The sequence below is a fragment of the Haemaphysalis longicornis genome, unplaced genomic scaffold, assembly GCF_048455015.1.
Source record: "Haemaphysalis longicornis isolate Haplotype H1 unplaced genomic scaffold, Haemaphysalis longicornis Haplotype H1 scaffold_7, whole genome shotgun sequence".
Classification (NCBI taxonomy): domain Eukaryota; kingdom Metazoa; phylum Arthropoda; class Arachnida; order Ixodida; family Ixodidae; genus Haemaphysalis; species Haemaphysalis longicornis.
In genome coordinates, this window is record NW_027526422.1 from 12,951,079 (window position 1) to 12,975,226 (window position 24,148).

Genomic DNA, 24,148 nt, shown 5'->3' on the forward strand with positions numbered 1-24,148 from the left:
TAAGTAATCTCTTCCTGCCAAAGCTTTGTTAATGTGATATCACAGTGCACATTCCTTCCCCTCCAGTGGCGTCTTAAGCGCTGGGCTGGGAGGTGCGTTAATCACGGAGGAAAACAAAAAAGAGTTGAACAGTATGGTCAGTTATGGCGGTGACATCTCCTGCATGAGCAGCAGTGCCCTCCTCCTAGCCATGCCCAGCTTGCAGTGCTCTGTTTGAGCCACGTTTTGCAATTTGGGCGGAACCAACAAATTTTGCAACACAAAATGTGCATCGGCTAGCCCTCCACAGTGCACACGTTATTAGATAGTAACCCCCTTTCAGTGCTCAGAGAAGAAATAGAAATTCAATTATGATGGCGTTTCGATGCTGATTAGCAGTGTTGTGCCATGGTTCTTGGCTTTCAGCAGGAACAGGAAAGTGAGCACATGTTGGCAACTCAAAACCATTTATTACAACAAACATAAAATCACAAACGCACTGACAGTGTGGCATCATCGTAAAAATGAATGAAAATAATGTGTAAAGAACAGATCAAAACCACACTGAGAGCATCAGTGAATAGAGAAACAACCGAAGCGACTTCGTCTGAGCTACATTTCCAAAGTGCAGCCAACTGCTCCTGCTACCATCCCCTATACAACGTGTGCATCTTTTTTCCACTCTTATGCACCATAGAACATTTTGTGACACTGGGAAACTGGCACCGTGGAACTTTAAGTCAGCTTCCGCACTGAATAAAGAGCATTATACAGGCAATGTGCCAGTGAATTGACAACCCTAGTCTAGCAATGTGTACTCTTCCATTACACTCTAAGGCCTCTCTTCAGCACATTTTTAGCGAAGCACAATCATTGCTAGCAGTTGCCCGGCACTGCAGGACATTTTACATTTGCACTGACCCGGTGTAGTGCAGTGTACTGGTGGCATGAACATTGCAGAAATTCACATTGATGAGAAAATCAATGGTGCCCTCTTTAGGGCACAATCACGTATGGTCCCTTAATGAGAGTTTCTTACGCTTCGTGCCAACGTTTTCATTTGCTGTGCGTGTTGTTTCTGCCATGATTTTGCTGTTGAGGAAGCTGAACTGACTAAACTGTTCACGCCTACCGTGGAGGTACCACTGCGATCCCTTGATGGTTTTCTTGATGCTTGGGATTATATTACAGCTGTGCGTATGGAGAGTTGCTGTACGCTGACTGCACAAACACTGGGGCTTGAGCAGCAGTAGCGAGCGTGCTTGATGCAGTAGAAGAAATGCGATAAATGCTAAAAAAAAAGAGGAACTTTCATGTGTTGCGTGCGCATGCACCTGTGCAGTAGACATGCTTTTCAACAAATACGTGATCACAGTGGTTGGCACACGTTTGTCGTGAATGGTTCATACAACGGTGCACTTGGTCAACGAGGAACATGAATGAACAGTTTTTTATCACACCTGTCTTACAACATGCTCCGATATGTCATTCTTAATTGCACAGGGGCATAGTAATGGTGCATCCATATGACCAGCTGGCTACGTAGTCCTTGCCTTGCACGCAGGCCACCTGTTATTCCCCCCACAGTCAACACTGGGCGCAAGTGGAAGATGCGAGTGATAAATTTTGAGCACGAACATGCCACTCGGTCATTAACAACTGCCAACAGATCAGGCCAGATGACTGTGTGGAAGAACTGACGTCTCACTGCACTCGAGAGGCACTCTAGGGCTCAAAGGCATATGAGACAAGGCACTCGGCTATAGTTTCAAGGCTAGCTGAACCAAAGTCAACAGTGTGAGCTAATACTCCGACTTTTCCTTGGGAGATACGCTGAAAAACAAGCTTAAAACGAGAAGCCATGACACATGACAGCTAAATGACCAGGAGAACAACCTTGGCTAGTGCAAAGAGGCAGGACACCATGGGAGAACAAGAGAAGGGGAATGTGCTTGCAGGCTTTCTTTGGTACAATCCCTTGTTTAAAGATTTTGGCATTAAAAAAATCACAGTCTTCTCCCACAAGGCAGATGCAAAGGCAAATAAAACGGTGACGACAAGACTTGTTAAGATCATGCTATATAGACAAGATCGTTTCGCTACCAAACATGCAAAACAGAATGGAAAGACCTTGCTTGGTGCTTGCGTAGCACGTCATTGAAAGGATGCACATGCCTCGTTTGGTGGTTACAGAATCAATGTCTCCGCATTCGTTGTCTTAAACGCAAATGCATTGTACTGTAAACTATGGCACTCCTCTTGGGCTTGCTGGCACTGGAGCTGGAAGTTTGGTGGGGAGTGCAAGCAGGTCTTGTTGCACGCAATGGTGATCACACGCCCTCTTCATCCGCTGTTTGGTCACTGGGCTGTGGTCGGTCGATCCCAATTGTTGCCACTGAAATTCCCATGGTCGCAGCAACAAGAAAGAGATGCAACGCGTTAGTATGCCCTCGCACTGCGCACGCTAGAGCTCGTGCTGTGTAATGTGCCATTGTGTTGCAAGGGCTGACATACAAGGACATAAATCGTGTCACAAAAATAGAAGTGTTCCCCATTGCCAGAAAAACTGCGCAATTCAAATACCCTGTTGTGGTGTCAGCCCATTATATTTGTTCAGCATATGGCTTTACATATGTTTTGTTGCAATGATTTGGTTATGATGCACAATAGGTAGGTAGTGCTCCTATTTGAATGAAAACCTATATTTCATTCACAACTCCACAACGCAGCCCCATCGGAATGAAATAAGTGGGACAAGCATTTCGCAACTGTTTTCCCTAAAATGCTGCTTTTCAGTTATGCATACATAGAATGGCCCTTCGACAGCAGCGCTATCTCTAAATGGTGCACGTCACCTTGGTTGCTTGGTTGGTTGTGGTTGCTTGCTTGTGTTGCTAGCCATGAGAGCGTCGCATGACATCTCTACCTATAAAGAGAAGTGCCCGACTGACTGACTGACTGACTCATCAACGCCCAGCCAAAACTGTTAGACCTAGAGACTTGAAATTTCACGAGTTTATTTGCGTCATTGAGTAGGTGCTCACTAAGGCGGGTTTTTCAGAAATTGCCCTCCTAGCCGAAGAAAAGGGCGAGATTGTGGTTTCGCGAATTCGTGATTTTCTCGGTCACCCATCCACATATCGAAGCGCTTTTTGCTGATATAAGTAGCCCTTAAGAATACCTAAAAAGTTGTTTTTGGAATTCGCCCTAACCTACCCCAGCGAGGTGATACCGCATTCCGGAACTAGAACGGTGTTCCTAAAGATTCTCGAATAAATCTTTCAACGATTCAGTAATCCACCTGATTTTTGCTAGAATATGTTACTCATACAAATGCACAGAACCATGTTTAAGGATTTCTCTCTGCGACGCCGCTAAAGGGGTCAATTTGTTTTTTACAAATGACACGGCTGATGAGCCAAAAAGGCCCGACAGGTTACGTACACGTCTAGCCAAACTGCTCTTTCAAACGGCTACAGATTGCGAGGGCACGTTCTGATTACGGTGTTGGGGGTCAATATTTCTTAAAATTTTAAAACTTCCACCATGGAGAGAGTTTAAAGCGGTAAAATGGTTTTTCACATATTAATTTTTTTTCCGCCCGCCATCGGAGATATCGAACAGGTTTTTGTTGAGTTAGGCAACTTACTCACTTATCTCAACACTGTTATACAACATTTTTCAATGACACCCTCCCAAAAGAGGCAAGCGAGATTTCGGGAAAACACTGTGTTTTTACACTTTCACAAATAATCACCCAGCCAGTTGATATATCCCATTCGTTTTTTCTTGAAAATGCTGCCCATTTAATTGCCCAAAAACCAATTTCAGGATTTTTTCCTAAGAGGCGGATTAGAAGGCCAGCGAGATTTTTTAATCTGCATCCTTTTGGACGTAAAATTCAGTTGAGTTTTCCCGCGTTCGCTTAGCGGTCGCCATCTGTTGACACCTTCGGCAACCAAGCGTCTCCAGTAGGAGCAGGTGTCATATATCATAAATGTAAAAGAGAAGATGTACCAGTAAAAAGTGCAAAGGTTAGCCGTCGGCATCTGCTGGGACTTTCTGCAAGCTCGCGCCTCCCGCAGGAAGCCCATGTTACTTATGATAAAACTGTCCCGATGAGCATCGTTCATATCTTCTGAGCTAGCACTTCCTACGAGGAAGAATACCCCTTACCCAGCCAGCCTCCATCATGTGTTCCCAGCGCAATCTCCTGCCGAATTCAAGTTGTGGCTGCAACCTGGCACTCTTCCTAATATATTAAGAGCGAAAGCAAACAAAGCTCCTCCTTCTTTCATCCACTTTTCCAAACCTTGAGCTGTGGGAGAACCTGGTCACAATCAGCGATCTGGATGTCCTGACAATACTTCCAGAGTGAAGGCTGCCCACTCATCACATGGCTTTCTGAAATAGGGAACCACTCCCACTTCGCCGGCTCAATAAAATCTTTTTCACTCACTGACTCATTCGCTCAAACGCGCCATCTTGGTGCAATTCGTTTAGCGAGAGTTGGAGTAAAACACGAGCACCAGTCGTAACACATTACCACGACGCGCCTGAAGTAGAAGCCTATATACTGACAGCAGGCAGGCGCTTCCGAGTGTGTACCACTTCCCAATGAAGTAGCCTAATATGGCGACTAACAAATACCAATTGCTCTCCTTAATATAATGGCCACCCGGGCACCGCCGGGTACTACCGCTAGTCAGAAAATATAAAGATGTGTAAAACGTGGCACCTTCTGTCTTTTCTTAACTTTTATTTCACCTAAGAATGAACAAACTGCATCAGTGAGTTTGATTAGTATTGTGTTACTTAGCTGCCTATCTAGCTGCTGGGTGCTTGATAATGACAGTACTGTAGCATGCTTCATGCTTCTTCCTAGTGAACATACCCGACTGGGCGCTGGCCATTGATGAGAAATCCTTTCATAGTGCAAAGTGAACCTCTTCCTCCCCCTCAGCCTCAGTGAACAGCTGCCTTTTCAAAGTACCAGGAACAGCACTACCTCATTTTCTTAACAAGTCTGCAACACAAGGGAACTTCGCACAGGCACCCCCCAACACTAGGTACATGAGCACATTTTGGTGGAAAGAGCGCTCGCACAACAGGGATAGAAAGAAGAAGCAGACAACACAGTGCCCCTTTCTTTGTCCCTGTTGAATAAACAGTAATGCAGTCACTGACCAAGTAAAAAAATAAATAAATAATAAAAGACGTTTCAGAACCTGTGCACAATCCTTGTTAACAATCTAGTCAGCAAGGAACCTGTACAGAAAACCAACTGCTGCAAAAAACAGAATGGAGCAACAGAAGAGTGGGACACTTTTTTCTCTTTTGCTAGGTGCGTGAGGGCTCCATAAGTGAAAATGTGAAAGTATAGTGCAGATACTGGAGAGTGACATGGGCACAACACCTTCCCCATAGTGCTGTTAAAAACTAATTTGTGCTGGTTAAGATGCGCAGGTCAAGGTAGTCCGTGTGAACATAAGATCCATGTGAAGCGCTGGTGACCTAAACCTTATACTCTTACTACTGTCCTCAAATGCCTTAGGCTAGTTTAAAGCAAACTTGATGTATTTCTAAAAAAATTTAAGCTCCTATTCATTGTTTTCGGTGACGAGAAGGATACAGACAAGCAAAAAAAAAAAGATTCATCTTGAAATCCAGAGCTCCCATTGCACTGAATAAGAAGTTGTAGAAACCGACAACATGTGCAACAGACAGAACTGGCACTGTCCTGTCAATTTATTTCCCTCTTTTGTTTGTGTCCTCCAGTCCTACTTTCTTTTTTATAACTAAGAAGTATGAAGTTTCCCAGCTTTCTATTTTACCAGACAGGACGCTTGAGGAGCACCACACTTGCCATTGCTGCCTCAGTAGTGTCCACTTCTTGCAACTTCAAAGCTCTAAATCGCATGTGACTAGCTTTTCAAAGATTAAGTAACGAAAGTGCCTGCCTGCAACAACTGTGGTTTAAAAATGCTGCACTTAAATATTTTTTATAATGTTGCAGCATCACTGTACGTTTCATAATTATTTACTCGATCTCAAAAAAAAGTTCGTCCTACCGTCACGCTAACAGGCACTTATATGCCCACACAGAGTGTACCGATTCCATTTCAGGTTTGACAACAAACACTACAGGTCTGGTTTGTCTGAAATAAAAAAAAATGTTGAACATTTGCACTCAACAAATGAGGTAGAAATGGAACAAAAAATCATTTGGCGTGACATGTTTGCCGGTCATGTCCAGTGCAATGTGACACGTGAGCCCCAGCCATGGGCCTAAATTGCGTGCACTACTGAGACTTAGCCACCGTGCATAGTGAATAGAACTACAATGCACCTGCGTTTTGGCACCAATTTCACAAAGCCTTTTTGTCCCTATCCCTACCAGGAAACAGGGCTAGGAAGGAGCAGTCATTCTACACTACGCAACTACGCAAAGCGAAATGAAAGCATTCCACAGGTGGCGAGTGCTGCAACCCACCTGACATGCTGCCAAGCAAACCAAGACCGCTGCCTTCTGTGAGCATGCAGCTATTCAAAAGCATCAGCCCTTGGCTCGCTTAAAATCCCAAGGCATGACAGTCCCATATGACAGTACAATAAACCTCCACGTGACCAGACTTCACGCAAGTGGACATTTGTTTTGTAGCCATTTGCAGGGACCTTCGAAAGAAGCTGGTAGAAATTCTGGAGCCCTAGTTTGAAGTGCAAGCAACCGATCAGTATTATGTGTGCTTGCATTTCCTATCCAACCATTTGGAACGACATCGGGTGCGCTTATTGGCTTGACCAATAGAAAAAGATGAAATGCACCACCTGCCCTCCTGTAATCCAGCAAAGTTACAACGGTACACGAGAGATGGGTATGAACACAACGGCATTAGCAGCATGAAACCAAAAATTTGGAACAGTATCAACGCTCAACCCTGCTTTCGCTTACCGGCTGAACATAACTGGTACTATACTATGATTGTATCCGGCAAGCTATGCCTGCTGATGAGCCGCCAAGAAGACCATTCAGTTAATTGCTAAAGTGGACTGTGGACTGAACAAGGTGAAACTGCAGTACACCAAGCCCCCAATGTGCGATACTCTGTGTTCCTTTGTGATAAAAAAGGATTTGGCTGATGATTACGGAACTCCCTGATGCGAAATTTGGGTGCAGGACGAACTGCAGTCTTCTGGGTGATGGCACATATTTGCTGCGTCTCCTCAAGTGATCGCCGCATCAGTGAACGTACGAAGGTGCGTGATATACTCTGCCATTGTCTTGTAGCGCGTCACCGCAGGAAACCATGTCTTGCGCCTTTTGCCACACTTTCATCCTCCGCTTTCCTGCTCCCTCTGTTTTCAGTGGCCTCCTTACCCTCTCGCGTATCTCTTAGAGTGTCGCCGCCGGACAGAATGACTCGCGCCGTCTCTGTGTGCCGCCTCCCCCCCTCACACTTTCTTGTTTGATTTATCTCGTTTACTTTCGGTGTCCCTTTTGTTAGCTCGGTTACAAAGAGAGACACAGGAGCGGGCGCTTAGGTGGTGCGCACTAAAATATTTCTCAAGGCTGGGCATGAATGAATGCTACAAACACTGCCACTGCGCAATCACCACAAGAAAAAGAAAAAAGATGTTCTAGCAGTAAACGTGTGCCTAGCTCACCCTCCGATGACATCTCGTGGCATGCCAACAATTATAAGGTGCAAAGCGCTCTCTGAACTGCAGCAACCTGGGCCCAATCTGAAGTTGACATACCACACCTTGGAGAGCAGAGTTGCCCGATTCTGCATGTGTTGTAAGTGACATTGCATGGATTCAGTACAAGTACATTTATTCCAATTAATTGCTTCTGTGCAATTAATTATATGACAACGGTGCTGTGGCAGCAGCAAGCGTCAACCACTGTTAACCCAACCAAGCTGATGCCGCTGGGCTGTTGAACAAGTCTAATGATGACCGCCTAAATGCACGAATGAACTTCTGCTGCGCTGGCTACCAAGACTGCGACGTGTATCACACGGGCAAGAAAAGGACGGGACAGAGCAAAGCTACACAGTAGAACGAATCCTGGATTAAAAATAAAACTAAACGGAGGAACCAATGTTTCTGAAAAGGTCGTTGGCAGAACCTGGTCGAGTTCATTGTCACAATTGCGATGTATGTCAAGGAACTCAAAGCACAAGGAGCATACAGCCAGACAAGCTACGTGGACGGGGGCCTCTTTCGAAGTCATCCAAAGTGGAACTTCCCTGTATCGTCGTATGCAAGTGCGTGCATCAGCGCTGCCCGTGCTGCCCATCCATCACTGAGTGGGGGAAGGAGGATGGGGGATCATGCCACCAGAGACCACCATGCAGTTGTGAGAGGAGGAGGAGATTCCCGCCAGCACAAAAGCCAGCTCACCTGCAGGGCGAGTGCGCTACGCCCACGTCAGGAGCAGAGTAGCGGTAGTAAGTGGAAGGGCGCAGAGACTCCAGCGACTCCCCTGCGGACACTGCACCCCCCGCGTTTTAGGGCTTCCACCACAGGGAAACCCCCTCCTGGTAGCCCCCCCCACTTGCACGCATGGCAATAAACATCATCGTCACGTCACCACTCACGAGGTAAAAACTAGAAATGGTCCCCCCCCCCATCTCTCCCCCCCCCCCATCTCTCTCTCTCTCTCTCTCTCTCTCTCTCTCTCTCTCTCTCTCTCTCTCTCTCTCTCTCTCTCTCTCTCTCTCTCTCTCTCTCTCTCTCTCTCTCTCTCTCTCTCTCTCTCTCTCTCTCTCTCTCTCTCTCTTTTTGACGTGGGATGCCGATTTATACAACAATGGTTGGGGCGACACATATTCCCTATTAAGTAACGTGGCTTCTGGATCTGAACAGATTCAGGAACCTGAATGTTATGACTGCTATTTGCTCCAATTGCCAGGGGCCAGGCACCTCTGACGGGAGAGATTAAGAAACAGGTGACAGGTTAATGGTACTACCGCTACAACAGTAAATGCTGGGCAACAAGAGGCACTTAGTTAACAAAAAATAAAGGGTAAACAATAACTTCTAAACTCTACATCAGCTCGTTGTTGAAACTATGTAAATGTCAATGTAAATTTCTATATGCAGCACAGCATATGACTAACATTTGAGTTTAATAACAAAATTATTTGTCGAATTAAACCACTTGTTCAAGTTCGTACACTCGCTCATGCACAACTGCAACAGTTTGCAGGTTTAGACAAAACGGAACATGCCTAGTCACTAGTTAGTGTGTTATGCAAGAACGAAGAAAGGCGTCAGTCTTTTGTAAGCAGATGGTTAGCATCACACTTGTGAAATACCGCCAACATGCCTCAGCTGAAATGAGAGTCCATTCAGCTTGGCTTTTGGCAAAGACACATCCTGTTTAATCTGTTTTCAATGAACAGCCTCTGCGACATATTAGCTGTGTTGCTGGGAAGTATACCTTTCCTTCAAGGACGTGGTGTTCTACAGTGGCTGCAAGACTAAATTTGCTCAGAAGTACACCCACACACACACAAAAAAAAAGCTCAAGCACTTTTACTGTAACAGGCACTACTTTGTGAGCAAAGCAAGAAATGCTGAAAAGACAACCAGTCGGTCATGGCTGAGCATATCTCTGTTCAAATGCAATACATGTAAGAGCAAGCAAATTGACAAGTAGTGTTGTTTGGCAACCTAAGCTGATTTTTAAGTTTTTCACTTCACCCTCAACACTGAAGTTAACTGCTAAAATTTGGTTGATTGACCAGTTAAATGTCTTCTACTCATACCTGCACATGCTGAACAGCTCCGATGACCCATCACGCATTCCCATGAGAAAAAAGTTCCTTTCTTCGAGAAGCGGTCTGCGCTTAAGACACAGATTTGAACTATTCAATACCCAGTAAGGCTCGCTTAGCTATGTGTGTGTGCCTTTCAATGCACCATCTCAGCTCAAATGCAACCATTCTATACCGTGGGCTATGCCACGATAGTCGTGTTTTTTGTTGGACAGCACAAGCAATCATTGCAGTTAGCATACTCCATTTCTTTATGGCTTTCTCTCCAGCTTTCAAATCCTGCACCTTTGCAATAACAATAAAAAGAAAATTTGATTTAACGTCACATGAACTAAATGGTATGTATATCAGTAGAACATCATTCTAGGATTAACAATACAGTTGTGAGTTCTTGTGTCATAAATAGCAGGCTCAAGTTGTTTTTGTTCTGAAAGGAAAGTTGCGGCAGTGAAACAGCAAGGGTTCTAGCCAGGAAACAGCCTCCTCAGTGGCTCAATCCCTTCTTCCCCCGCATTTCTTCCCGTCATCCCATCAGTTATCTCTCCACTAGCAGGACCATCCCCAACCAAGAAAGCCTGTCATGCTTAGCAGATTCAAAAGCAGCTATAACATTTGTTCATCTGTTGCGCAAAAGTCATTTTGTAAGGCCAACAGGCAAAGGTTTTATAGTAATTGGCTCGCTTCATAGTTTAGAACAGCCATTTCGCACAATGCTAGGCTTTTCTTTCCCCTTTACTTTTTTAAGGAGGGTTTTAATGACCTACATTTTATCTTAAAAGTCACTCTCAAGCCTAGCGTCCCGTGGCAGCCCACTTTTCTTTTTGCCTGAGTCTTTGAATGAAAGAAGTAGAGAGAGAGGCAATAAGAAAAAATAAAGGGTGAGCAAAGTGCATACATTTCTCCCTGACGCCCCGGCCAAAGTTGCGCACCACCAGGGCCATGTTGATGGCCAGTAGCAGCCGAATCAGCAGGGCAAGCACCGCACAGGCAATGGTGGCCCGGTACAGCACTGTCAGTGAGTCACTCGGTGCCAACTGCAAAGGAGGAGAGCGAGGAGGATGGGAGAGGGTGAGTGTGTGGACCAGCAATGGCTCTGCGGTGCCACAAGCAAACCCACGTTCCATGTAAAAGCACTAGCATTCGTTAGTGAAGTTAAATGCGATTTAAAGCAGTTGTTGAGGGTCCTATCATAGTCCTAAATGCCGCTACACCATTTGCTCATACAAATTTTTTTTTTTTACAAGACCAAAGTCACCTTTCCAGCAACACACTCACACTTAATATTTTCAGCTGTCAAAGCGGCGTTGTTGTGCCAAATTCAATTGCATATTTGTGCCCCCTAGCTCGGGATGCTAAGTCGTGCTTTTTGTTTTAAACAAGGTACTTCCACGGTTTGGGAAAATATAATTTTATTGCCCTCCTACCCAGGTCAGCAGTTATGTGGAAAACACCCGCAGTCTGCAAACTGCGGGTGGGACCTCAACGAAGTGAAACACAAGTAGCAAAGCTAAAAACAAGGCACTAAAACACTCACGTGGTAAAGCTTGAATGCTACGTAGACCACATTTGGGAACCAGAGCAGGACGAACACACACAACCAGATTTTGCTTTCCTTGTAAATCTGCAAAAGCAATCGGGAACGGCTGCTTATCATACGATGCAGCTGCAGCATGAGCACTTTCTTTTATAGCCGTAGCATGGCGACAGCGTGCACAAGCACGTCAACTCCTCCAGAATTCATCCGTCAATGCTGAATCACAATTCTGCTGCAATTATATGTGCTAGTGCTTGTTAGAATACCTTGCTGTAAGGATAGGATGACTGCATTCAAAATGTTTTAAAAAAAGGATTAAACTTGTTTCTAGAAACACACCAGATATAATCTGTCTGATGTGGTTAGTTAACACAACTCAAATGGTGCATTACTAACAAATAAAATGCACTTTGCTCATAACACTTCACAATGAAACAAATACAAATTCCTCAGTCATACTTAAGAATGACTAAAGGTGTGTCTTTATTCTCAACTACAAGGGCTCAACGAACTTTTCAGGACTCAATAGAAAAACTACAATGATATCTAAAAGTACAGTTTACCTCAAAAGCACCTAATACAATAGAAAAGTACAGTTCGATGAGAAATGTATTTGGTGCAATCTTCATTGGCTAATGTGGATTACCATGTGATGACAGTTAGCAGATTTTTTGAAGATAAGCCTATTTATATAGCACCCTGCATATCTACACAGGGCTATGTTCTTGAAGGGGGCTACGCACTCGGACCACCCCTGATTACTTTTAATGCGGGCAGCAGAGGAACCACAATAAGGGAAAATTCCTGTCCAGTGACTAGACAAGATGAAAATTTCCCTTGCGAGCAGGTCATCACAAAGAGGTACACGCTACGCAGCAGAGAAGGCAATGCGATGCTCACAGTGATGTACGCGGCCACAGTCCAGGCAACAGTGACAGGCACGCCGACGGCCAGTACGATGGTTTCCATTTGGCTCAGATTCGTGCCGTCTTCCATGACAAAGATGAGCATGGTGCCCTGGAAGCAGCAAGTACTCCAAGTTAACCCCAGCATATGAGATGAGCTCATCCACTACGAGTCTTCTCCTCACAGCAGCACCCACAGCTCGCCTTTCCAAAAAACACTACCTCGTAAAGACCTGAACAGACGACCCTAATGCATACTGGAGAGCATGGACACATTGGTTGTGTGTTCTTTTAGTGACAGAGGTGGCTTACTTTTCATTATTTGGGAGTTCTACATGAGATGTCAAATTCACTTCGAAGCACATTAACACCATTTTCTTTTCACTTTTAACGCAGAGCATTACTTCACTTGTGTCAAAACCTTATCATGGCCATGCTAATAAGCATGCCTCTAGTTTTGCAAGCTCTCCCTACTGGTACGGACTAGCATCTACTATAGGCCACATTAAGCTATGTATACGCCTTACTAGACAAATGATAATATCTATAATGGTATCTGCAGGTTCCTGCAGATGTCGTACCTAACTACCGGTCCTACCAGGCTAGGCATGTCGGAAATAAACAGGATGCCCTCTAAAGACAATTGATGATCTTGACAATGGCATCCCCAGGTCCTGCTGTGCCATCTACAGGGCCTGCTAAATAGGTTAGGCAGTTTCAAGCAAGCACAAAATGACCAGCGGCCTCTCCCCCCGTGGAAGCGATGCAGGAGAAGAGCGCACCTGCAGCTGCAGGTCGAACATGATGAGGGAGGAGCAGAGGAAGAGCCAGTTGAGCATGGACTGCAGGTCCTGCTTGGCGTTGATGCGGTAGAGCAGCTTGCGCTCCTGCCGGTACGTCCGCGCCACCTTACCCCCGAGGTACACGATGGGCAGCAGGAAGGCCAGCGCCAGCCCCAGCCGGACCTGTGTCACAGAAGCACACACAGTACGAACACTCCCTGGGTCCATTGCAACAGCCTTGTTGCATGGTCGGTAGCTGAATGCAAGGCTGGGGTGTTGCCTTGGTGCTGGGGGCATTGGGAAGAGCATCATTCGTGGAATTTTAGGCGCCCATCTGCACGGTGCATGCGCTGAACTATCTCATGAGGCGCAGGATTGTCCGCATCATCCTGCTCCTTGAGAATGGGTTGAGAATTGGCTGCCTGTTTATGCCACTCGTCTATGCATATGCCTGCTTAGCTCCTGAATAAAATGTTACTTCAGCATGTGTGTGCGCATGTGTGTGTGTCGCGCTTCCCCTTAGCCCTTTTACCTTTTGGTTTTACCTTTTGGTTTTACCTTTTGGTTTTACCTTTTCAGTGTGAACAGTGGAAAGAGAGTGAGCCATCTTGCTCCTCCCGTGCACAGGAATTGAGACAATCTATTAATGTCTCCTTTGAGGAGCTTGTGATGAACACTTTTGCACCCAATTGTCGCATACTTACGAATCCAAAGTTCTTACCGGACTGTGTCTGCATGTTCATATCAGAAAGCACACATCTGCTCCTGGTATACACAACCTGTCTTCGAGATATGTGCACCAAGATTCACTTTTGGGTTTAATGGACTCAAGCAACAGCAGGGCCTTCAAGGCCAACTGCACTCAAAATTTCAAAATTTGAAAACATAATTTCCTTAGTCTGCCTAAAAGAGACTGCAAGATACAAAATACGACAGCTGAAATACGTGTATCCGCGGCTCAAATGACCATCAAAAATCGGAGATTTTGAAACAAAAAATTGAGAAGAGCGCGGCCATTATGGCCAGGCTGAAGTGACGTTCAAGCCGGCACAGCCGACAAGAGAGCGGCCGCATGCGGCCACCCGGTCGGAGCAAACCTGCACGCCACGCTCCACCCTCGCCACAGCCCTAGGAGAAACGCACCCAGCAGAGCTCGACCAGTTCTCCTGGCTGGCCGTAGGAAAAAGCACAGCACTGGCTGCAATGTCACTTCCGCTTCATGGATGTTTGTGTGATCTGCCGACAGGTGCAGCGTCGCCTGCAACAGAGCTACTTTAGACATTTCTAACTAATTAACAGCGCATTTCACAGGGCTGCCAGTCATGTCCCAGTTGGTTTGGTGGTACGTACTGTACGTTCAAGGTAAAGTTGGCCGAGGTGAAATTTGAGTGCAGCTGAAGGCACACGGGTGAATGGTGTTGCATTATTCCATGTCTCAAACGCCTAGCAGTACCAAGAAGGAAAGGGAAGAAAAAAAAAGAAATGCACGGGACTTGGTTTCAGCTATCAAAGCAAATTGCTTTCCTGTCTACAATACTAACGTCTGCTGTACATTTTCAAGCGATGCTCTGAGCTGTGATGCATCATTCATCGAACACTCTGCGGTGAGTCTTGGACTGGCAATCAAAGAACCCCACTGACAAACAACTAAGAGAGAGAGAGAGAGGAAAAAAAAAAAAAAAAAAAAAAAAAAAAAACCTGCCACTGACTTTTTGTACGTTTGTAAAAACATGGGAGTTTCCACATTTCACCTCTACCAAAAACATGGCAGTACAGTGATACAGCTCAGCGACAAAATGGCTAGGCCACTGAGCCACAGTGTTTGGTAATTTGTGTGCTGAGCTACGGTGCTAGTAGGCATCCGTGGTCACCCTCACCGCACCTGTTTGAGGAGGGGCTTGTGGTCGGTCTGGCTTGTGGATGCCACATTGATGATCAGGTAAGCGGCGAGGAGAATCGTGCTGATGATGAAGACGGCAATCTCGTGGTACCTCTCCTTCAGGATGCCATGCACAATGTAGAAGAAACAGAACACTGCCAAGAGAAAGAAAGACGTTTCCCATTAAAAGTGGAGATGTGGGTGCGTCTTCAGGAAGTGCGTACTGCAGAACACTATTATGTTCCTATTTGTGGTAATCGCCTGCCAGTTATGCAAGAAGTTGCGCCGTACCTTCTGCACTTCATCACATGTTCAGATATCGTGCTTTTGTTTCCCCTGGTCCAGTGCGAAACATATCTAAAAAGTTTCGTCATACCACAACTGAGGTCTGGGAAATTTCAAAGGGTATTACACGATAAGAACACGTCGTAGAGAGTTGTTTTATTCCGTAGAAAATGTAATTTGGGATGTGGCCACTTGAGGGGGCCAAAATAAGCAGCAGGCAGAAAAAGAACTAAGGTAATGGTCCACATGATAATCAGAAGAATTTAATTAGTCTTTTCCTTTGAAACCTGTCAGTGCATCCTGCAAGAAGTCATTTACCGTATTTTTGCGATTCTAAGCACCCTCCCCTACTTTCGAGGAAAAAAAATTAGAAGACGCGTGGAAGCGGGTTGGAGTTGATGTTGTGTTCAAGTAATTTATAAAGTTTTCTATTACAAACCACTTCGGCAGAACAGAAGACAACCTGCTGGGAAATACTGAGAGTGGCGGCCCAAGCAGCACAACGGACTCGAATGGTACATAGTGAGGGTGACTGTGTATCAGACACAAGTGGTGGGTTCACTGCCTGTGCCTATTTTCTTTCGAATGTTTGCCAAATAAAACATTATTCCTTGCGCCCGTCTTGTCAAATACGGCCGCGAAAAAAAGTGGTGGTGGTTGAAAGGGGGTAATTTAGGATTTTCGAATTTTAGCACCCCCTCAATTTGGGCATCGTCATTGTAAAAAAAGGGGGTGCTTAGAATCGAGTGAATACGGTATATTAAAAATTTGTCATTTTATATGCCAAGTAAACACCTGGCCCATGAAGTGCAGGGTAGTGGTGAGTGACATCTTCATGCAAACTACCAGTTCTTTAACCTGTGCCATATTTTAGTGAATACACACATTCCCACTGTTCATTTCCACATAAAAAACAACCAGTGCAGCTTGATGTGGAACCCGTAGACTCATGCACGCCAGCTTGACAACTAAGTTACTAAGCCATCGTAATGACTGTTTGAATGATTGTGGAACGATTAAGGAAACCGCAGGGAGAAACGATGTTTATTGAACATCTTATAGCACAAAAACTGAAGGTTGCACTTATGCACTGCAGCTGATGGCAATTAAAAACATGCAAAGAAAATATAAGAAATGTACGTTCCAATGTTAGCTCAATTCTCTGCAAACCAACCACACAAATATTCACCACAAAACGCTCCTTACCAGAACACGCAGCACTTCAGAGAATGATTTTAGTATTAAGATTGCGTCTGACAAAGTGTGGCTGGATAACAAATGTGCAAGTACCTCACAGCAAGTACCCTACTCATAGAAACTAATTTTTCTGAAAGTTAAGCCTAAGATTTTACATTGAATGCATTGGGTCCTGCATGTGGCAGCCAAGACTAATAATGTCTCCCATTTGTATGGTAGACAGCATCCTAGGTGGATGCGCAATACCATCAATGATTGCTCCCAACCATCACTTTCCCGAAAAGTGTGCCACTGACTGAACTAGTGGATCTCAACGTGCAGAAGCATAAACTCACGTGATGTGAAGGACAGCATGATGGCAAATGTGTAATCGTCCGACTGCCTTGGCAGGGTCACCAGGCGCTGCACCGTGAAACCCAGGGACACCAGGAGACTCAAGGAAGAAATGATGAAAAATGCCCATTCTGTTCGAGACAAGGCTTCCAGGGGCTTGATCTGCAAGTGGCAGCAAATTCAAATTGAAGTACTCGGTGCCAGTGCGTGAGGTGCACTGTAGTGGAGGGCTGCGGAATGATTTAGATAGACTACCTGGGGACTCCGAAACCTTGCATAGGCGCCAGAGTTCTTACTAGTCACCGTCATCAGAACAACACCTGCAATGACTAGAAATCACACCTATGATCTGGTGCTCAGTAGCACAAAGCCCTAGCCACTGAGACGGTGAAGCTGGTGAGTGGAAGTAAATTACTGCTCCCCTTCTACTGGGGCTGATGGAGGCTCTGATGGCGGCTCTGATGGAGGTTCTGATGGAGGCGAAAAGCAAAAACGCCCGTGTGTACGAGATTTTGGTGCACGTTAAGAAGACCCAGGTGGTCAAAATTAATCCGGAGCCCTCTACTACGGCGTGCCTTATCGCCTACGTTGCGTCAGCGCGTTAAACCCTACAATCAATCAGATCTTAGAGGGCAACTTGAAAGCAACAAGAGGAAAATGTTGGCAGGGAACATTGGAGGGGAGCTTTGGCAGCTTAGGATGCAGAGGCTGCAAGCATAAGTTTACGATTTTTTAAAGGACGACGGCCTGAATAATGGATAGTGACAGGACGGCCAGGTTGTTCCAGTGGCAGCGCAGGACAGCTGGGGGTATTGCAAGCTTAAAGTGCACAATTTTATTCAAGTTCTCTGCTACAGCAGACACGTTGGTGAGACAAGAGTGATTTGCCGGTTGTAGTAAGTCCTGTGAACAGATGGTTGGTGGGCATGCAGTTTTTTTTTTTTTTTTTTCAAATCTCCAACATTCAACATAAAGCCATCAACTTTACTGCAGTTTTTGAACCCCAATGAATCGAAGGCACACTAAGAACTTGTACTAAGGACACACAGTTCATGCATTATACCTGCTGTTTTCTGTTTATGTAGGTGGGTAGCATATATGCAATGTTTCTAATGGTTCTGCAAAGAACTTTATTGGTCTTTCTCTGCATTGTAATTGGACAGCTACCACATACAGTTATGCATTAGCGAAGAATGCTTTCCGGTAATGACCATCAGGCATCCTGCAACATATAAATATAAGATCATACTGTCCTTTACTTCCTACAGGTTTGAATTAAATGCTCATCCAAGTTGGAAAGATGCATCTTATGCAGAAGCTTATCGGTATTTTACAATTGGGCTGTACGTCAATGATGAACAAGAATAGTTGTTGCAGCTGCTTAATAAGAAAACAAATTCTTTTTAGATATTTGTTTGTAAGGGCCCTCAATACATAGCAGTTTTGTTTTGTTTTTGTTAACATGCATGTGGTTCAAGCATCCAACGTAACAGTTTGCTATGTCCTTTCAAATAATTTTGACAGCATTCTCATATGCGAATGTCCAGAAACCAGTGATGTATCGGCAGCATGCTGATAGTCTTGAAGACAGACATAAATTCTTGATGCAATTTGTATAGATATTAAAAAATAATAGGCCAATTGTAGAACTTTGTAAAACCCCATCCTCAGTCAGCAATTTTCCGCTCATGGCATTGATACAGTTGGTACTTTCCTGCGGAGCACGTTTTGATAAACTCACTATAAATTCCATGCGGAACAATAAAAAAAAAAACAATGTAATGATTAACGGTATCAAAAGCCTCTGAAATGTCCAGAAATGATGTTAATATAATTTTCTTGCCATCTAATGAACCAGGGATTGTATCACTAAAGCCTTACAAAAGTGAAGTTGTGCCCTTGTTCTTCCTAAAACCTGCTGTGTTTCAGATAGTATAAATTATTTTTAACAGAATTTAGTAATAACCGTTGAAACATAATATTTTTCTAGAATATGCAACAGGATGGACAAGATAGGTATTGTTCGGTTGTTTGTAACATCGTTTCTTGGAACTTGCTAACACAGGCTATATTATAAGCAAGGTGATATTTGATATGCTATAGATATATCTTCATTGTTTCTGGAATATTATCAGCTGTAAAGATGGCACAAGCACTAAACTGGTTGGTCCACCTTATCTGTATGAACTCTCGAGGTGTCACCTTATCCTATCCCACTGGTTTTACAATGGGAATAGTTGCAAAAATAGTGTGGAGGTCACTTAGTGTCACGTCAGGAAGAAAGCTGGAGTCAAGAATTCTAGGTACATTATTTGATTCAGGCACACCTATTTGCTCATTAAGAACTATAGAAGTACAAAGAAATACAAGAAAAATGTTTCACAGATTGACGTTGACTGACAGGCATTTTTGAAACCCAAGTGAACGGCTGAATCCGGTTGCGGATCGATGCTCCTGCCCATCAGTTCGTTTAGCTGCAACCATGTTTTCTTTATGTTTCCCTTGGCCTTATTTATGCAATCAGAAATCCCATTTCTTTGATAGTATAAGCTTTAGTATAACTTCATTTCGGAGCACTCAAAATTCCTTAATGCACTAACCCCTGGCTTTTTTGTTCTTTAATGTGGCCCAATGCTAGTATAAGTCATCATCAATCTATTTGTTTCCAAATTTTCTTTAATTTTCGCATGTTTTCGTTTTAATGTTATACAATGCCTGTAGTTTTCAGACTTTTAAGCGATACAATTCTAAATGATTAGTTGGCACTAAGGCATTCAAATCCACTTTGTGCACTTTCTGATTGAACACTTTATTATCAATAATTTCTATAGATCAGCTGTTTCCAAACTGTTTAAAGAAATGTTTTCCCAGTAGCATTAGCCTAACATAACCATGATCAGCTAGTTTCTTAGGCATAACGCCTGGAATGTAAGCACGGTTATATGAACGACGGAGTGGTCAATGCATGGTTTGGTTATGCTATGTTTTACAGGCTCTTATCAACCTATTTTGTAAAAGAATGTAATGCAGTATCGAAATATTCACTAATGTTAAGAGTATCAATAATGAAAAGGTTGGTTGCATAGTCAAACCAACATTGGGATGGCAGTAATGTGCCCGAACAACAAAAGTATTGCAGTTGCAGGAAATGCTCACGGCTTTACTTTCTCTCGCCTGAAATGAGAGTGGGACTTGTTCCCAATTCCAATTATTTTTCATAATTGCAAGCCAACCACCACATCCTTTCTCAGAGCAGGTATAGAAGTATATACTTCTAGAGTGTAAAGATTAGGGTAATACTTGCATATATGCAAGTATTACTTAAATTTTTACTAACACCAATATCTCGTTTAAAGTTACACAACTCGCCTGTTTAGCTCTGTTAACTGCTCCAACAATTACCTCCGGTGTTTCAGAATACTACATAGGTATGTTTTGTACATAGCTATCTCAAAAGTTCCTCTTTTCCAATAAATTAATTGCTATAACAGTGTTCTTAAAAATTGTAAAAAGTTTTTGTGCTCATCTCAGTAGGTGTAAATCATCTGTTGATTTATTCCTAACTTCAGGAACCCTTTTATTCTCTTTCATAAAGCTTAGCCAGGCAAACTGATAATTCTGTTTGCGAGCTTTCATATCAATAGCTCAGAGCAACTGTCAGATACACTGTGTTGAATTTCACTGAAGTAAACGCCTTCTTCCCTAAAGAGAAGTACTTTTTGCACGCGATCTACCACCGTCATCTCGGTTCCGAAAGCAAACAATAGTGGTCGGGGTTTTTGCTTTCTCTGTTCGATTTTTCCTCCTATGTGCAATTGTTACTGCCTCAACAATGGGAACTCCAATCTTGCCTGAAATTGCGATCATACGCTTTGTGTTCCCTGAGCACTGCTCAAGGGAGGGACTTTGAATTCATGATCCCTTGTGAATTTTTAAACTAACAGTTTATGTGAATTATGCTTCATCATTTTTCACACCAACAAGAGATAACAGAAGAAGAAAAATGATAGCACACTTCAACAAGCCCCAAGTAGATTTGAATGCACTCAGGAAACTGCGAGGGGATCCCCCGCAAATGACTGTTAAAAAACAAGAAAATTCCCAAGCTAAAACAGAATTTCAGGAGCTTCACATCCTGCCTGCCTCTGCAACTGACATATGAGTGTTCCAGATGGCTGGCAATTTTCTTTGTGAGTGGGCTGCATAATTTGCTCTTTTTGATTTCTTTGTTGAACATAAAGAGGCCAAGGTTAGCGCAACATGTGCAGGTGCAACCCTATAGTCCGTGCGGCAAGCACGGTTGTCTTCCTGTAACAGCTCACAGGGTTTTTACCAAAAGGCCACTGGCACGAATTAGGCTGCCAGTTTTATGCAGGACGAACATCTGCATGCAGGACAAAAGATATTTTTGAATAGAAAACGCTAGCTGTGTGGCGCTGCACCACAGATAAAGTGGCCTACCACATACTGGCAGCCTCCCCTTGTGATTGTAACACATCAGCCATGTTTACGGACGGCACGCCCCAATGCGAGCTTAGATATGCCATCGAATGTCAGACGCGGTGGGAAAATAGGCGCCTCTGCGTTATGCGCTTAATCGGGACCTAAACATTTTACAGCGGTTAAATGGTAACCGTGTTTCTGACAGGCTCTTCTACGAATGTGTCGCGGAAAAGCGATACAGGGACATCGGATATTGCACAGTTCGTGCGCAAGCAGCTGAAAGTGCAGTCATGCAGTTGGTACTCTCTCTCCCCCTCCCCCCTTTACACACAGGCACAGTGGGGGAAGGGGGTCTAGGTTGGCGCGAGTATTAACTCCATGGCGCTAGCTACGCCGTAACACGCGTTTCTGGAGCACCGTTCACAAGCATGACGGCGACAGCTTCGACACCACCCGTGCGCTACATGAAAGGTCACAATCGGTCAATTGCTCCGCCCACCTGCCACCGGCAGTTAAATAAAACTAAGTTGCACGCGGTCATCAGCAAGCAGTCCGGCGACAGAGCTCTCTGCGCGACATTCAAACGTGCGTCACAATCAGGCGCGCGGATGACACCCCCGCAATCGAAAGCAGCTGCCGTGGCGGCAAATAACAATCAAGAGAAACGGCAGCTGCATACCGGTCCGAAGAGGGTGGTGTTACGCAGTCCCGGCGGGCTGGTGGGTATCCCTAACTGGCTGAAGCTCGCCGGCGGGCTTTCGCGTCCATCTGCTTTGATGCCGCCACTGGCCCCTGTTATTCCTGCGTCCTCTCGGCTACCCATGGCACAAGTAGCCTATCGCGCGCACACACGAAGCTCGCAACTGCGGCTAGGCGCGCCCACGAGCCAGCGTCGCCCGCGTGCGCGATGCATGCATTGTTTGCGTCGCCCGCCGGCAGGGAGCAGAACTGAAGAAGGTCGGGGGAGGGAGTTGGCGACACCTCGAGCGCGCGCGTCTTATGAACAGCACTGCACATGAAGCGCTGCAATACCGCCATAGAGGCCGGTTAAGCTTCCGTAGTCTAGCCGCAATGATTTCGTGGAAAGCTGAGAGGGGTAAGACTCGCCTATAAAAAAAAAAAAAAAAAAGAATCCTCCCTTTCGCTTCGCAGTCACCATTCGAACGCCGCACTCTACAACCGCTCCATGACAAGTTGGCCAACGAAGACGGCACTACCCACCTACCGCCGCCTTCAAACAAACACCTACCCCGGCTACCCGCACGGCACCCTCCTCTGCGCCATTTACCCCACCGCTACCGCGCCCCGGGCAAATTCTGTGCCCAACCCGGCACGATCTGGGAGTGCTCCCGCAGTGATTTCCCTATACACCCCCCCTAGGGGGTGGGTAGACCCCCCCTAGTTTTTCTGGACACCCCCCCTTGAATCCCCAAATTTCACTCTTGTCAGTCCTTGCATGGACCTTTTTCAGTATCGATCTGCGCATGCGCGGGCTGCCCGTCTGCTATTCTTGGCAGTAGCCTCGGGCAAAATAAACAAAAGTGCGCCCCCCGAGCTTGCTGTTAGCGTTGCACGTATTTATTTCCTTTTTTTCGACAGCTCGTGGCAAGTTCGTATGTGCACACAAAAAAGGCTTTCAAAGGAAAGGGGCAAAGTGGTTTGAGGCTGACCACGCTGCGAGCTCATTGCTACCAGCTAGGAAGTAGGGAAAATGGAAATAAAAAAAGTAAAGGAAAAGGGGAGCTTCAACGGCTGCAGATTAGTCACGGAAACTTTCGCCTGCTACCGTGACATTCATATGAATGGTACGGGTGACGGGTGGGTGCGGGAGCAACTGCAGGACGAGAACATTTTGTGCACGAGTTCTCCGAAACCCAGATATTTTCGGGGGTGTGCCTTACTGCCATTTTTAATACGCCGAAGTGGAATACCACGCGGGGGACGCAGCAATTCCCCACTCGCTTGAAGTGATTTTGGGAGTGACGTCGGGTGCCCAGGGAAAAATGCTCCAATGGAGGCAGCGGATACCCGAGTATGCAGGACAGTCCCACGGTCGAGGGAAGTTTACTTAACTAGTTATTTAACTTGACTTAATTATTTAACATAATTATTTAACTAATAATTTAACATAATAATTTAACCTAATTAATTAACTTCACTATTTAACTAGTGGGATAAAAAAACAGCTTTTCTAGTTTATGAAACCCCCCCCCCCCCCAGAGCCATTGAGACACAGAGCCCTTGATTCGACGCCTGGGGAAACCCCTGTCCCACAGTCTTTCCTTCACACCATCCCCGACCCCAGCCAGAGGGTGTTGCCCCAGCCATGTGGCGATCGCCCAGGGGCTTTGAACTGAGAACTCCCGTCGTTATAGGTTCATAAATTAACTATTCTTTAGTCCTAGTAAAGTTTACTCATCCTTTACATTCATCGCGGCCCTGCGGAAGTAGATGTCCAGCGCAGCTTTTGCAAAAGCCACTGCACCTGCTGATGGTTGTATGAAATGTTTTATTACTTTACAGCAATGGTAGTGATAATCACGTTGTTGTCTCTGTGGTAGATCGTGATGACTTACGCGACAGTTTTCGTAACATTATTGGCCAGGAAAACATTCAAACACGAAGTCAGTTGTTAGGCGAGTTTTCCGTTCTTTCTTTTTTGTTAAGAATGAAAATGTTACTTGGCTAGGGTCGGCGAAAACGCGCAGCTCACACAAACGCACACCCGGGGCCGGATTCACAAAAATGCCAGCAGTCATTTTGAAACAAAGCTGTATTGGCGCGAAAATGCTTCGGAAGTCCTGTGAACGTGTAAGAACCTAAAGAATACAATGAGCCGGGCAACAAACTAATGTGCTCAAAGCGATGCGCAAAACGATGCACACTTAACTGTCGCGTCGTTTCGCGCATCGCTTCGCGCATTAGTTTGTTGCCACACCCATGGGCGTCCGAAAGGGGGGGCAAGGGGGGGCAACTGCCCCCCCTTGGAGATTCGGGTATTTTTATGCACTACAAAAAAGCTGCAC

General features: G+C 45.1%; 1 protein-coding gene across 2 annotated transcripts; it reads right to left on the minus strand.

Annotated features, from left to right (window-relative positions):
• Positions 1-429: 429 nt before the first annotated feature.
• On the minus strand, positions 430-22,064 carry LOC144144544 (uncharacterized). 2 transcript variants are annotated; one of them, XM_077676053.1, is made up of 9 exons: positions 21,802-22,064; positions 16,682-16,841; positions 14,868-15,019; positions 12,986-13,168; positions 12,199-12,315; positions 11,299-11,385; positions 10,660-10,798; positions 8,386-8,476; positions 430-2,374 (listed from the first exon to the last, which is right to left on the minus strand). In XM_077676053.1, the coding sequence occupies exons 1-9, from the start codon at positions 21,943-21,945 to the stop codon at positions 2,338-2,340; spliced, it is 1,110 nt and encodes a 369-aa protein (XP_077532179.1). In that variant the 5' UTR covers positions 21,946-22,064; the 3' UTR covers positions 430-2,337. The 2 variants fall into 2 exon arrangements, with proteins under 2 accessions (XP_077532179.1, XP_077532180.1); XM_077676054.1 differs by lacking the exon at positions 8,386-8,476 and having other exon boundaries at positions 21,802-22,061.
• Between the last annotated feature and the right edge of the window lie 2,084 nt (positions 22,065-24,148).